Source organism: Zalophus californianus, chromosome 16 (assembly GCF_009762305.2).
Source record: "Zalophus californianus isolate mZalCal1 chromosome 16, mZalCal1.pri.v2, whole genome shotgun sequence".
Lineage (NCBI taxonomy): Eukaryota > Metazoa > Chordata > Mammalia > Carnivora > Otariidae > Zalophus > Zalophus californianus.
This window is the reverse complement of record NC_045610.1, coordinates 26,410,095-26,426,526: the sequence shown is the minus strand read 5'-3', so window position 1 is coordinate 26,426,526 and position 16,432 is coordinate 26,410,095. Positions and strand designations below refer to the sequence as shown.

The 16,432-nt window shown below is 33.6% G+C and overlaps 1 protein-coding gene across 2 annotated transcripts in view; it reads left to right on the top strand.

Moving 5' to 3' along the window:
• MED13 (mediator complex subunit 13) overlaps positions 1-16,432 on the top strand; it is a 100,347-nt gene that overhangs the window by 45,305 nt on the left and 38,610 nt on the right. For both annotated transcript variants that reach the window (XM_027624482.2, XM_027624481.2), the window contains exons 9-13: positions 123-806; positions 11,165-11,378; positions 12,727-12,808; positions 14,572-14,693; positions 16,262-16,352. In XM_027624482.2, the coding sequence (XP_027480283.1) occupies positions 123-806; positions 11,165-11,378; positions 12,727-12,808; positions 14,572-14,693; positions 16,262-16,352 (1,193 nt within the window). The remainder of the gene's footprint in view (positions 1-122; positions 807-11,164; positions 11,379-12,726; positions 12,809-14,571; positions 14,694-16,261; positions 16,353-16,432) is intronic.

The window sequence follows — 16,432 nt, the reverse complement described above, 5'->3', positions numbered from 1 at the left end:
AATCATTTACTTTTAGATTTATATGTAAAAGAACAAATACATGATTGTCTAATAGTGTTAACTTGTGTACTTTGATGTAATAGCCATACTATATAAGTTAAACCTTTCTTTTAACTTTTTAGGCACAAAAATCTCAAACCAAGAAATCCTGGACAACAAGGACAGGCACCATCTTTAAGTCAGCAACAACAAGTACTTCCTAAGCACAAGACCAATGAAAAGCAAGAAAAGAGTGAAAAACCACAGAAACGCCCCTTGACTCCTTTTCACCATCGTATATCTGTTAGTGATGATGTTGGCATGGATACAGATTCAGCTAGCCAAAGACTTGTGATTTCCGCTCCAGATAGTCAAGTGAGATTTTCAAACATCCGAACTAATGATGTAGCAAAGACTCCTCAGATGCATGGCACCGAAATGGCAAATTCACCTCAACCACCTCCACTTAGTCCTCACCCATGTGACGTGGTTGATGAAGGAGTGACTAAAACACCTTCAACTCCTCAAAGTCAGCATTTCTATCAAATGCCAACACCAGATCCCTTGGTTCCTTCTAAACCAATGGAAGATAGGATAGATGGTTTATCCCAATCTTTCCCAGCTCAGTTCCAGGAAGCTGTAGAACCTACAGTGTATGTTGGTACAGCAGTAAACTTGGAAGAAGATGAAGCTAATATAGCCTGGAAGTATTACAAGGTCCCAAAGAAAAAAGATGTAGAGTTTTTACCACCTCAGCTTCCAAGTGATAAATTCAAGGATGATCCAGTTGGACCTTTTGGACAGGAAAGTGTAACATCAGTTACAGAGTATGTATTTTTTTAATAGTCACTATTTATCATTTAAGAGTAGGAATGATGTAAGTTCTTGATACTAGGACTCCAGAATTGGTTTCAGGGTAGGATTTTATTATTATATTATTATATATAATATATTAATTATTATATTATTATAAATAAAATACATATAAATATAAATATAAATATTAGTTTTGCATAACTTCTTTACTGTGTTTTTTCCTCAGGGAACTTCTTTACTTTGAAATACTAGTCACAAAAAAGTGGAGAAAATAATAGCACTTGTCCATCAACCAACTTAAGGATTTTGCATATAATTAGAACTCCTGTGTACTATTTTTCTTCCATTTTTTTCTTCCTCTGTCCTAAATTTGGTGTTCTATACATGTTTTTAGATGTGTAGCTCTAGTTAATTCATTTTAATTGTTTTATAGTGTTTCTGTTATGAATAATACATAATTTATCTACTTTCTTAAAGATGGACAGTTGGTTATTTTCAGTTACATAGGCTGTAGCAGTGAACTTTTTTGTACACATGTCCTTATGTATTTGTATAAGATTTCTCTAGGGAATATGTTTAAAAATGGAATTGCTGGGCCTTGGGGTATGTCCATATTCTGCATTAAGGGTTGTTGCCACGTTGGCTCTCCACCTATACCGGTTTACACCCTCATCAACCAGCAGAGTATGAGAATGGTATTTTCCTCAGTGTTTGGTATTATGAGACTTTTAATTTGGCTAACCTGTATACAGAATGGCATCTTATTGTCTTAATACATGTTTTCCAGATTCCTAGCAAGATTAAGCATCATTTAAAATGTTCATTGGACATTAAGATTTCCTCTTCTGTGAACTGTCTGTATGTCATATTTTTTAGTCTATTTTTCTTTCCCTTCCCCCCCCCCCAATTCTTTGCATGTTCTGGCTATTTATCTTATATTAGTTACATGTGTTACAGGTATCTTCCTCCATTCTATGGATTGCCTTTGTCCACTTTATGTGTGACATACTTTGGGTGGGAAGATTTTTTGGGTCTCCCTTTACTATGTTGTTCTGATTAAATTTATGTTCTGTCCCATAAGTCTTTTGCATTTTTATCTGTAGATTTTTCTAAAAGGTGAAAATCAACCAACAAAACACCATTATATTCATTAAAACTGTCTGTCTTCTTACCAGTGCAAGACCAAGTAGTGTGCAAAGTTATATTTCTTCTCTATTAGTCTGCTGTCAGCAAAAGTATTTAGGGTCTTCTCTTTAGAATTTTAAAATTTCACAAGAATATGTGCAGGTGTAGTGATCTTTTGTTCATTCTTTGTATCGGGCATTTGCGGTGGGCTGATTCAGTTTGAAGTCTTTGTCCTGCTACTGGGAAGTTCTCTTCTTCTTGGATAATATCTGCTTTTTTCCCGCATTCTGTTTGGAACCTCTGTAATGCATATGTTGAATTTCTGTATTTTCTCTCATTTTCCATCTTTTTTTCCTTTGTATTCTAAGGGGATTCCTCAAATTTCTTTTAACCCTTTCTTGAAGTCTTAATATTTGTTGCTCATGTTTTCTTATTTCTAAACTTTTCTAAAAAATATCATCCCCTTGTTTAATGTTCTGTAATTGTTTTCTTCAGAATTACTTTATTTTCATCTTTTTACTGTGCTTTTATCACTTTTTTATAATTATTTCTTCATACAATTTTTTTTTTTCAAGAGGGAGAGAGAAAGAGTGGGAGGGGGAGAGGAAGAGAGAGAATCTTAAGCAGGTTCCATGCCCAGCATGGAACCCAAGCCCAACGTGGGGCCGGGGGAGGGGGGCAGCGTGGAGCTCAGTCTCACAATCCTGACATCATGACCTGAGCTGAAGTCAAGAATCAGTCGCTTAACTAGCTCAGCCACCTATGTGCCCCTCTTCATACACATTTTAGAATGAAGGAATCCCCTATTCCTTACTCATTCAGTAAATAATTTAGTATTTTTCAATTCTGTGCGGAGATACAGGTGCAAATTTCCTCTGATTTTTTTTTTTTTGAAAGTTAGCTCTCCTGTTGTTTATGTAGGTTTCCTATAGCCCCCTCTTGCATATTCTAGTCCATGACCTTTCTCTGCTGTGTTTCATTGATTTTGAGCTTCCCTGAGACTAAGTAAAATGTCTGGCCCACTTGTAGCCTCTCCCATTTTCCTTACTGTTAAAGATTTATTCTCTTTTAATATTCTTTATTATTTTAGTAAACAAACCTGTGTGCCTTATCTAGCTCTTTGAATCTTTAAAGTGTTCTAGTATTTTTTTAATTGAAATTAATCTGGATTTGAAATTTAGGGACTTTAGGATACCCTTATGATCATGGAAGAAAACTAGATTATTTAATAGTTAGGAGGTCTCTTGAAAGCAAATGATGCCTTGGCAACAAATCTCAAAAGATCTTAATGTTATTTGTGCTGGATGTAATATAAAATTCCTCAACTCTTGTCTGAAACTACTGTTGGTTTTTCTGTTTCTGTATTTCTCTACATATATTCTATACACAGTAGAATGGTCATTATAAGTTAAATGTTACGTTACTCATTTCCTTTTAAAACCCGTGAGTAGTTTCCCTTTACATTTAGAATAAAATCCAAACTTTTTCCTCATCTGTAAGATTCTACCCAGTTCCTGCCTAGCTAGTTCTTCACTCTTATTTACCACTGTCCTATTTGCTTCCTGATTTCATGACATCAGCTTTCTTGCTATTCCTCAGAAAGCCAACCTCATTCCTAATGGCCTTTAGAATTGTATTACAGATGGGGAAACAGCTCACCCCTTATTTAGCCCTGCTGAAAAGTTACCTTCTCAGGAAGTATTTCCTGACCATTTTATCTAAACTATGGCTTTTCTTCACTTCCCAAATCACTGCCTATCTTGTACACTGCTTTCATTTTTTCTTTATATATATATCATCTGAAATTACATTATGTATTTGTTAATGATCTTTTTCCAATTAAAATGTAAGCTACATGAGGGCAAGGACTCTGTCTTGTTTACTGCTGTGTTCCTCCAGCATACATACACTCACACACACACACACACACACACACCCCCACACCCCTAGAACAATTTTAGGTCCATAGTAGACATTGAGCAGATGTTTGAATAAATGAAACAACAGTATGGCCCTAGTGTTACTTTATGATTTTAGAACTTGTTTTTTTCTAGATTATAATTTTTTATTTAATGTATATAAAATGTAGCATTAATAATATTTTTAGTTTTGTAAACTTAAAGGGTGAGTTTTTATGGGCACATCATATTCATAAGATCCAAGAATCCTAGCCATAACTTTAAATAAGTGTATTAGCTGCTTGTGTGCATGAACATCTGTAAGTGAAGTGGAATGAAGGTCTCTTAGAAGTTAATACTGTTTAATGTTAGAATCCGTTCTGAAATTATTTGACATTCTTCTCACTGAATAAGAGAAGGAAGAAGCATAATGTAGAAAGGTAGCATGCAGAGTAGAATGGTGCTGGGTCATGATTATGTAAATTAAGGAAATAACATGCTTCTATCTGTTCCTGGTCACCATTTTTTCTGCTTCATAAAAAGAACGGAAAAGACTGAATAAAAGGATTTTTTTTTTAATTCTGTGTCTTATGTGAGTATTGTTTTGGTTTTATTAGCTACTAAAATGTGTATTGTGTCACTTATTTTTAGATGAATCCTTTTTATTATTATAGTAGATTAGACTATGAAAAATATCACAAAAAAAGTCAACCCTCAGCTTAGCTGCTTGAAATATGAACTAAAACATTTATGGAATATAGTTGTTCTCTACTTGATAGGTTACAAGTTTTTTGGTTTTATTCTTTCCTTTTGTAGTTAACTGTTCTATGGCTGTAGTTTCTCAATTGGGGCAGTTTCTTATTCCCCCGCTTACCTTCAGGTGACATTAGGCAGTGTTAGAAACAGTTTAGATTGTCACAACATGGGGCATGCTGCTATTTGGAGGGATGCTGCTAAGTACCCTACCATATATATATATAGTACAACAAAGCCCAAAATGTTAATAGTGTTGAAGTGCTTTAATATCATGAATCATTTTTAACAGAAATTTGAGCTCTAGAATAAATTATTAAGTTAGATAGGCCAAACCTGTTTACTGATTAGTTTTACGAGGGAGATTCCCCATACTATTTTATTATCCAGTAAAATACCTGGCATTGGCTTTGCATTGTGCTAAAGCAGAAGTTTTGTTTTGTTTTGTTTCCTCTGTTAAAAGGATCTTGTTTGGATAACTTAGTGATTCTGGTCCTGCTATTAATGTTACTTGAGGTAGGATGTCATGAGGATCATCAGTCAGATGATACCCCTGTCATTAAAATAAATTCTATTAATTAATATTCTCTCAGTGGCATTTAAACAACCTTAAATTTTTTATAGAAGCATTGTATAGCTTTAAAGATATGATCTTTTCTAGTCAGCGTAATCCACTCAGAAGCCTAGATTTTTTTATATAAATAAACTTCTGAATTCTTATTAGACATTGTAAATTTCTAATCTTTTTCCATACTCTTGAGTTTTGAAAGTGTATTTAAATATATGGCAGTTAATTAGGGGGCTGTTGTAACTCCTATATTCTTTTCACCCTTTTTGAATTCGTATTCCTCAAAGATGTATTTTATCAGTTTGAATAAAACTGAGGTTTCTCTAATATGCAAGATGCTGTAAGGCACTGTCAGAGTATGAAATAAATTTGGTCCTGACCCTAAATGAAATTGTAATCTAATGGAAAATAACATTAAATTCTCTGATAGAAGTATACATAAAATATATTAGGGATGGAGAACCAGAATAAAGAATAATTTAATTCCATTTATGAAATCCAGAAGCTTTATGTAGTTTGGTATGGATAGATTATCTGGTGTTGCTTACTAGTTTGGTATGTCATGATAAGAAAGGAGACCTGAAATGTGGGGTAGTGCTATATAACGGAATAGCAAAATACTGTTTATAAGCTTGTGTATTAATGTAGTATTATCCTTGAGATGATAGGGGCACTGTTGGAAGCTTTTTTTGAGGTAGATAAAAATAACAGGGTTTTGGAAAATAAGGATTTTAGAAATATTAACCAAGTAGCATTGTTTAAATGAAGATTGCTTAAATGAAGAGATTTATTATTTAAATGAAGAGATATATATGTATGAAAGGACATCAGTTTGGACATCTTGAATAGCTCAGATATAAGGTAATTGAGGGCCCAAGGAAAATTAGAAAGAGATCATTAGGGATGTATGGATTTTGTGGATACAGAGTAGACTGAAGAACTTTACGGCCAATTGAATATTAAAGTAGGGGAGTAACAGAAGAGTTAGAGACCAACATATTTAATTATGAGGGAAAGAGGAGGAGAAACAGATTTGAATGCTTCTTTTCTACTTTTTTACTTACTTTAGATCTTAAGCTTAATTTTACAATTTTTTTTAAAGTGAAAGAAACTTAATCCCTTGTTATCTTGAAGGAGGGGGATTGAGAAATTTGTATGTCTCAGTCATGCCTTAGTGTACAATATGACTTTTAACTATGTGCTTGTAATACATATACATTGTAAATTTGTGACTTCATTTTAGGAGCCTGCTTAAAGATGCAATCAGGCAGTTGTCAAGTGTCTGAAGCTTAGGAGAAAACTTAATATTAACCCAGTTGGAGTAATACAGAGGCAAAGAGAGGCAAGAATGTATCAGTAGAAATTTAAAAAGAAACATTTTTTAAATAAAAATTGGCTTTTACAGGTGTGTGTCTTTTTAGAAAGTGATGAAGGAGAAATTTGGAGGTTTGTTTTATTTATGTTACGTGAAAACTCAGTTTCCCTTTTGTATAAATTAAATTTTCCATTGATTGCTGTTAAAGGGTGGCAGTGTGCTTCCATAATAGGTGGATAAACAAAAGAAAGCAATACTCTTGGTTTTTCTAATTAATTTTAGGTGGTGTTGGCTGCCTAACTAGTACAGAGTAATAGGATTCATCATTTCTAGCACCTTCCCTATTCTTAGACTCTGTCAGTGTGCAGCAGTTGATGCCAGATTTTTTAGTAACTACCTTAAAGCAAAATTCCTTTTTTAATTTCTTAGAATTTGTTCAAGGAGAGAGAGAGAGGTTGGGGTGGCACATAGCATAGCCTACACACAGGATATACACATCTGTGGCTATCCTCTTTTTGCTTCTAGTTATTTTTAGTTTCGCTATTAGTTAATGATAGCATCTATTTTAGAATAGTGGCTTTTAAGACCTTCTAAGTTTTAAAGATAGCAAAGTTTCTGCAAAGAAACATTACAGTTTTTAATATCATTTTTCAAGGGTTTAGCACTTAATTCTAGTAGTATTTGTGATTGCTTAAAATAGTCTTCTATTCTGATTCAGAGGGAAACATTTCTAAACCCTGAGAAAGGAGAACTATACTTGAGCATATTTGTATCATGTCTTGTTTGGTAGTAAGGCTACATACATCAGGATATTTTAACCATACCATTCATCAATAGAGCTAGCTCCTATGTTGTATTAGTGATATACCCAATTTTTATTGTATATGTTAAATGGTTTATAGAATGTGTTATTTGCCCTCTAAAAGTTAGTTTCTAATTATTTTGTTTCATAGAAGTCTATGATGAAATAAACCTTTGATTTACTGTATTCTAAATCTTTTTAAGTAAATCTTATTTGGTATCTTACTACAATAAAGCTGTACTTTCGACAGCAAGCTTGACTCAATTTAAGGATTGATTCTGAAGATTGGAGCTGATATTAGAAAAGGTACCATTAAAGAAAATAGAGGATTTTTTATATTTATTGAATTCATTTATTCCTTAACATGTCTTATCTCCTTTTATAATTGTCAATCCTAAAATATTTTCATATCTTGTCTGGAAAAATTTTTATTGAATAAAGACCTAAAAGCATGTGCTACTAAGCTATGTTAAAATCTCTACAACTATATTTCAGGAGGGGCATCTGGGTGGCTCAGTCAGTTAAGTGTCCCGACTCTTGATTTTGGCTCAGGTCATGATCTCTCTGGTGGTGAGATCAAACCTCTCGTCAGGCTCCATGCTCAGTGGGGAGTCTGCTTGAGATTCTCTTCATCTCCCTCTGCCTCTCCCCCTGCTCATGTGCACAGGCGTTCTCTCTCTCTCTCAAATAAATAAATCTTTAAAAAATATATATATATATAATTATTTTTAGGATAGAATGTTACTGTGGTCATAGTAAAAGGAAAGGTACAATTAATGAATAATACGAAAGTAATTTCAGTTTGCTTTGGGCTTTGCAAAGCTTCCTGTTCATGGCTGTACCTAATCCTCTTCCAGCTGGTCTGTATATTTAGCTTTACATCTCATTGAAACTCTCTCTGTAGTTAACCATTTGGTCATACGTGAGAGTTTCTTTTAGAAAAGGAGAAGTGTTATTCCTGTTTCACAAAAGTATGTGTATACTGTATAATTGGATAGTGATGAAATAACTGAGTTTTTAATCTGGCATCTTTTAAAAATTGCCATTTTTTCTATTCTACCATTTTTAAATATAGAAGGATGTGTAATATAAATTATATTTTAAAATTTGTTGTGACTTGATACTCTTGATATTAACTACATTTAAATTCTTTGCATATCCCAATGTTTGTGAGAACCATTCAATAAAATAACAAGTTGTCTTTAGGCACTGCATTTGGTTTACTCATTTTTATTCTTCATAGAGCCCTATGCAGTAGCATTGGTCCTTTTAATGCTACTGCACACTAATTTAACTACCTATGTAAACAGTGTGGCAGTTTTCCTGCTTCTGCCAGAGGACAACTTAATGTGAAAAACAGAGTTGTTTTATTTAGCCCTTCACAGAGTAGTAGTGTCTTTCGGGTTGGTGGTGGGGAGGGGTAGTGGGATCTTACACTTTTCCCCTGTGAATAGTTATTGGAATACACGTACTTAAAATCTGTCTAGCCCTAACTTTCCTATCTATTACCTTAGCAAACCATTTTTTTCTGCATAATTTGCATAGCAAAGAGAAGATACCCTTCATTTCTTATCTTGTAAGTTTAATTTTTAAGTATTAAATAAAATCTGTGTCAAAGTAGATGGAAACACTGTTTTCAAAGTATTTATGTTAGAATCTAATAATCAAAAAAAGTTATTAGGGTCTAACATGGTAAGGTATAAAGGTACTCTTAAGAAATAAATGTTCATTTATAGAACAGAACTATTCTAACAATTGTGGGGTTTTTTAGAGACAGAGCATGAGCAGCGGTGTGGGCAGAGGGAGAGGGAGAAGCAGGCTCCCCAATAAACAGGGAGACCGACGCAGGGTCATGGCCTGAGCTGAAGGCAGACTTAACTGACTGAGCCACCCAGGTGCCCTATTTTAACAATTAATTTTAAAACATATCCCTGTTGACTAGATAGCACCATGTTCTCATGTAAGAAGGTTTTTATAGACTTTGAATTTTAGTTTTGGGGATAAATCTAGGGCATATTGGAAATAAAAATGGCATTTATGATACTTGATAGCAGGTTTAGAAAATACCAGTTATCCTTTTGATGGCCTCTGTTTCAACCTTAGTTTATAGAGTATAGAGTGCTTCTAGTGCTGGGCATTGGTGAATAGATTTAAAGATCTATCCCTCTCATTCAAAGATTTTATGAGCTAGCAAATGCCTTCATCATTCCTAAATCTTAACGTCTCTTAGGATTTTTTGTCCTAAATTGTAGGACAGATAAGTGGTAGCAGTATCACTTTCTGATGAATAAAGATGGCTTATTTTCAAAGTACAAGATACTGTATTTTAGGATTATTAGTGCAACCACAACGTCTCTATCCTATGTGACTTTTAGATTTGACATATTCATTTAGGAAATATTTATAGTAACTTTTACGTGCCAGGTGCTGTTCTAGGCATTTGGGATAATTCAGTGAACAAAGACAAGATCCCCACCATTTAGGGGCTTACATTCTATGAGAGTGACAGTCAACAATGAACTTAAGCAAGTTATATAAGAATATTTAAAGATAAGTCTGTGAATGGAAAAATAGAGTGGGACAAGGGGGTTCAGTGTTGAGACAGTTGGGCATTTTGCAGTTTTAAATAAGGACTCATACATAAGGTGACATTTAAACAAAAACTTTTAGAAGTGAGGGAGATGGCCATCTTATTTCAAGAAAGAATGCTCCAAACAAAGGGAACAGCCAGCAGTATATCGGGCCTATTTGAGGAACATCAAGAAAGTTCTTGGAAGCAGAGTGAGAGAGGAAGGAGTAGAATAACAGAAGATGAAGTTGGAGAGGAAAAGAGAAGAAAGATATGGAAAGCTTTGGTAGGATATTACAAGGACTTTAGTTTTTATTCAGAATTACATAGTCCTTGCAGGATTTTGATCATGGTCTGACTAGAAGCCTAGCTGCTGCTTTCTGGCAGCATGGGAAACTCAGCTTTACAAACCACAGAGAACATGAATTTGAGAGTCAAAAAGTGTCTATATTATACAAACCAAAATCAAATCATTCAGTATTCCCACTCACCAAGCAACCTGGTCTTCAGAGAGAAAAGTCCTGATGCTTTCCAGGATTCTGGTGGTGCAGATCAGCTTGTTGTATCTTCTTTCTCTTAACCTTAGATTTCAGCTTTCTCTGGTCTGTCAGTTTCTACTAGTTTGTCTTTCCAACTTCACTGTTGTTATTCTGTTGTCCTTTGTCATTTTATTGGTTGTTTTAGGAGAATGCAAAAGTATGTTTATTAGTCACCATGTGAAACCATAAGGCTGATAATATAAAAATAGATTTTTCCAAAGTGATCAAAAAGAGCCTCTAAGGTACTTGCACTGAAACTTGCCATTATAAAACCTCGTCAGAATTAATAATAGTTATAATGTTATTTTTGTGAAACACAGATGAGGTCTTTAAAATTTTATAACTTTATCCACTAATGCAGTAGGTAAAGGATAATCACTTTCATTGTATAAATGTATAAATTGTATAAAACTTGTCTTGTCTCACTGTATAGTTAGTCCACATTCTGAGAGTTCCTGTCCTGGAGCAGTCCAGTCCCTTTCAGTGAATGGATTTGGACAAGTTAATGCATTTGAGGATTTGGGAACAGAGTGGATTACCAAAAGACAGTGTATTTTGGTGGAAAGAACATATAAAGAGGAGGCTTAGATTTTAGCTGCATTTCTCTATTGCTAAATTTGAAGGTTTAATCATATAATCTTTCTATGCTTAGGTTTCTTCATTTATAAAATGAAGGATTACAGGTTAGATCATCTCTAAATAATCCTGAAAACTTTATGATTCTTAAGTCATATTGGAATTTTTTCTGCTTTTATGGAAAATAAATATAATTAATTTTCTAATTTTGTTTTTTTATGCAGGTTAATGGTGCAATGTAAGAAACCCTTAAAAGTTTCTGATGAATTAGTACAGCAATATCAAATTAAAAATCAGTATCTTTCAGCAGTAGCATCTGATGCAGAGCAAGAATCTAAAATCGATCCATATGCATTTGTTGAAGGAGATGAGGAATTCCTTTTTCCTGATAAGAAAGAGAGACAAAATAGTGAGAGAGAAGCTGTAAAAAAACATAAGGTGAGTAAAAGAAATCAAAGTACACCGAAGGGTGACTGATGATTTGTAACACTGCATATAGGTACCACACTTCTCATTGTTTTCTTTTAAAATAGAACAGATTAAAAAAAAAAAGAACAGATTTATCATTGTAACTTAGGAAAACTTTTTTTTTTTTTTTAAGAAATAGAGCAAGAAGGACCAGGGTGGGGGGAGGGCAGAGGGAGAGGGAGAATCTTTTTTTTTTTTTTTTTAAGATTTTATTTATTTATCAGAGCAGGGACAGGGAGGGAGGGGCAGAGGGAGAGGAAGAAGCAGACTCCCTGCTGAGCAGGGAAACCTGATGGGGGGCTTGATCCCAGGACCCTGAGATAATGACCTGAGCTGAAGGCCGACGCTTAACCAACTGAGCCACACAGGTGCCTGGAAAGAGAATCTTAAGCAGGCTCCACACCCAGCACAGAGCCCAACATGGGGGCTCAAGCTCATGACCCTGATATCATGACCCGAGTCAAAATCAAGAGTTGGGACGCTTAACTGACTGAGCCACCCATGTGCCCCAGGAAAACATTTTTTTTTTTTAGTAGGTGAATCAGGCACATTATACAAAATTTAAGAGCTGTGTGGACTTTATAGCCGGTCTCTTGTAATGAAAAGATTTTTTATTGTTTACATTTAGTTAGATAAACTATTTTGATACTGAGTTAAAATATGTTACAGGTGAATTGCCAGTTTTCAAAAATACAATAAAATACACAATGCTTAGTTTACAAAATATATGATATTTTTAAATGTGAGTTAACTTATAGTGTCCCTTGAAGTAATATATTTAGTGTAGGATATAGAAGTATTTATTAAAATTTTAAAAATCAATTAGAGGATCTATTAAGCACAAGATAACTCTGTTAGATAAGAATTTTGCCTTAAATACAATATATGGAAATTAAAACCTATAAAATTGTGAAAAGAACCCAGTAATAAGTTTAATACAGAGAATTCATTTCACAAAATTTTTAGCCTTACTACGTGCCTGGTACTTGAGATTTTGTCCTTTTGTAAATATGAAAACAGTAGTAGCTGGGAAAGCTATAGGTACTGTAGAAAGAACATGGACTTTGGAAATTGACAGATTTATGTTGGAATCCCAGCTCCACTATTTATCAGATATATTTCCTGGGTTATCTTTAACACTATTTTTTGTCTGTAAGTTGAACATAGTACTTACTTACTTATTATATAGGTTAGTTGTGGGAATTAGTATGTCTGTAGAACACCTGGCAAGATGCTTGATACGTAGTTAACTCAATAGTTGGAAGATTTTGTTATTTTAAATTATATATTTCAATCTAATATGTAATATTGTTTGCAGGTAGAAGATGGGCCATCTAGTGTAACAGTGTTATCACATGAGGAAGATGCTATGTCATTATTTAGTCCCTCTATCAAGCAAGGTAAAACTTCTATTTCCTAATAAAAATACTGCATTGAAGGATTATTACTACAAGCTAATTTGATATTACTGGACTTACATTGTTCCTTTTTTGCATAATTCATATGTTTCATAGAGAGGTACCTATCTTAAAATGATAGATTTATTGTTTATTTTGCACTGGGAGAAGCAGTTGAGGTGATAGAAATTCTGTTTTCAACTGTTGCAACTATACTTTCTCACAAATAAAAAAAGTTCTCATCTTTAAAATGAGATTTAAAAAGATCATCATTTAAGGTCCCTCTCAGATCTGAAAACTTATAAATTAGGCTTGACTATAATTTTGTTGTCCTTTTCTCTCTCACTCAAATTAGAGGAACGGTTGCTGAAATTATTAATTTAACAAATATTTGTCAAGTAGGTATTATATATAGGCACAGTTCTTGCCACTGAGGCCAAGGCTCCACTTTGAAAGTAAAGTATCTGACTAGTGCTTGTTGTGCTTGGAATAGACAGACACAACACGTTATTTCTTTAACAAAATCTATTTAACTTTTGATGAAGGCAAAGGAAGTTGTCCTTCTTTCTGTAGGTGTTTTTTTAGGGACAAAGTTTTGTTTTAGTATTTGGGATAGAGAGGGTCAGGCTCTGTGCAACCAAAAACAAGAATAAGGAAGAAATGGTCTTTAATGAAGCAAAATCAGTTGATAATTCTGAGTAGCTTGGTAAGTTAACAGTTTGGGTTCTTTGGGCTGTTTACCTACCCTAGGATGTAGAGAATGTATAATCGCTATTTTGTGCTTTCTCAAAATACGGACCACGTACCACATTCTGGAGCATCTTTTGATGTGGAGCTTGGAGATCTTGTTTTTTAATAAGTACCCTAGGTGATTTTTTTTACACCAAATTTCAGAATTAGTGCTCCAGTGAATTTTTAGAACGGACATGCAGAGGCACTTGGAAAGTGGCTTTTATCTTTCTGAAAATGAGGACTATTTCAAGTCATTTGATAATCCAAGGATGCTTTAGAAGGTTATATACCAAACTGCAAATTAGTTTTTTTTGTGGGGGAATGTAAGAGGAGTTTAACTTCCATTGGTGTTTTTATTTTTTTCTTGAGTAATCGTGTATTTTTTCCACTATAATTGGTGGGGGGCGGGGGGGGGAAGAAAAAGGAAAGTAAAATTCTAGAACTAAAATGAATCTTAACCAAAAGGTAGTATTTATTGAGTACTTAAGTGCCTAGCACTGGACAAAGTGCTTTAGCTACGTCCTTTCATGTTTAATTCTTGCCATTACTAAGGTACAGAGAGGTTAAGTAACTTGCTCAGGGTCGTTCTATTAGTGTTAGAGTTGGGAATTCAAATTACTAATAGTCCATCTGACTCAAGAGCCAGAGCACCTAGTCATCATACGATGCTTGTTCTACATTTCAGGAAGACAGAAAAATAAAAGTGTGTGTGTGTGTGTGTGTGTGTGTGTGTGTGTGTACGTACTATTGTCCTAAGAATGTATGTCTTTTTATTTGATATATAAAATTGGAGTACTTAGCCATGTTAATGGATTACATAGCCTTTGGTGAGCTTCCTGGAGAAATTACTACTGTTTATTGGCAACTTTATTTCTATGAAAAAATTTTTAGATTTTAAGCAAATCACAGTTTCTTATTGCAAAATACTCATAAGTTTAAAGTTAGGTATCTAGTTTAAATAACTAGAATAATACTTGATCAGTAGTAGAATCTTTTATTTTGTTTTTCTGATTGACTCTGATTGACATATATAGATGCTCCACGCCCCACTAGTCATGCCCGTCCTCCATCAACCAGTTTGATTTATGACTCAGACCTGGCTGTCTCTTATACTGACCTTGATAATCTCTTCAATTCTGATGAAGATGAACTAACAGTGAGTATTTTATTAATGGTTAAAGTTATTTCTTTTCCTTGGTTTTATATAGACTTACTTTTCAGAAGTGATATGTGACTTGAATAGTATGTTTGAGCCCTGAAAAATAGGAAATATTTTGGAATAAAATTTTATTAATTGGTTTCTTTTCTTAAAACTTATATTTGAGCAGTCTTGGCATAGTGTCACCTATAAGCTGTGGGGGTTTTTTTCTTTATTTTTTTATATTTGAAGGACATGTGTGATTAAGCTTAATTTCTACCATATGGTCTTTTTCTGCAGTCTTTAGGAAGCAGAATTATTTTCCTGTTCTTTGATCTCTCATTTGAGAAATGACCCTGGAATTGACTCACATACATAAAATAATAAATAATTGACATTAAAATTGTATGCCTTGTCAGTTTATTAAGGAATACTACTTCTTTTGAATATGTTTGGCATTCTAGCCATTCTTGTAAAACAACTATACACTATAATAATGAAAGATGCAGAAAGAGAAATATTTAACTTTGAACATCCATTTGCAGAGAAAGGTGATTATAAAAGAAAATTTAAAATGAGATTTACTAGAATGTCAAGTCTCTAGCAAAATTAATTGAGTGCTGCATTATCATAAAAGGGAATTCCATTTTCATCTGCATAAAGGTAGCTTGGAAACTTCTTTAGTACATTTGGTCATTCTTGTTCTGTATTACACTTTTAATCCTCTCTGTTGTATATATGATACACACATACACACTGCATATATATATTTATGTACATATGTATATACACATATGCACATTTGGTGTCTTCATTTAAGTGACATAAGGCAGATATAACTATACATAAACTTACATTCTATATCCCGAATACTTTGGTACTTTTATGCTTTCTCTCCGTTACCATTCATGTATCAGCTGTGGCTCTTGTGAGGTAAAAAGGTTGTAATTAGAACTCAGTCTACATATTTATGACAAAGTGGCTAACAGGAGGCTTTAAATTAGGCTAAAAACTAATTTTTAGTTAGGTATCCTGTTATCAAATGAGATCTTTCTGAAGTTTGTGCTTTGTTTTACATGTTGTAGCATTTTTGTAAGGGTAAGGAGATTATTAAACAAGGTAAAAGTGTAAATTAGGTTTCAGAGTGGTGATTGAATATATAGGAAATTTAAGGGGACAAATGCTATATTTTACTAAGAAGCAGTTTTGATATTACAAATGCTTCTTATTGCAGGTTTCCTTTTTTCTTTTTTTTTTTTTAATTTTAATAGGCTTTAAGTGGTAGGTTATTTTTGCTTCTGTGTGTTCTGAAAGTATTGGTCCTGTGTCTTGGAGGAACTTTTCCCTCTGTTAATTTGTAGGATTATCAGATAAACAGAGAAATTAATCTGGGTTCATTGATTGCCTAAAAAGTGTTTTACATCTTTATAAATTTTTCTAATAACCAATATTTATCTCTGGCACAACCAGAATAATATATTTGATGAATGGGTGTGACCTTCAAGTTATATCTTAATGATTACCATCTTGGATCACATTGGACTTAAAATTTCAGATAAATAATGTGTTTTTGTTTTTGTTAATAGCCTGGATCTAAAAAGTCTGCAAATGGAACAGATGATAAATCCAGCAGTAAGGAATCAAAGACAGGAAATCTGGACCCACTATCTTGCATAAGTAAGCTTCCCAAATCTCCAGATAAATCTGCAGATTTTTAATCTGAGTAAAATTCTCCACTCCTTTCTTTTAAACACAGA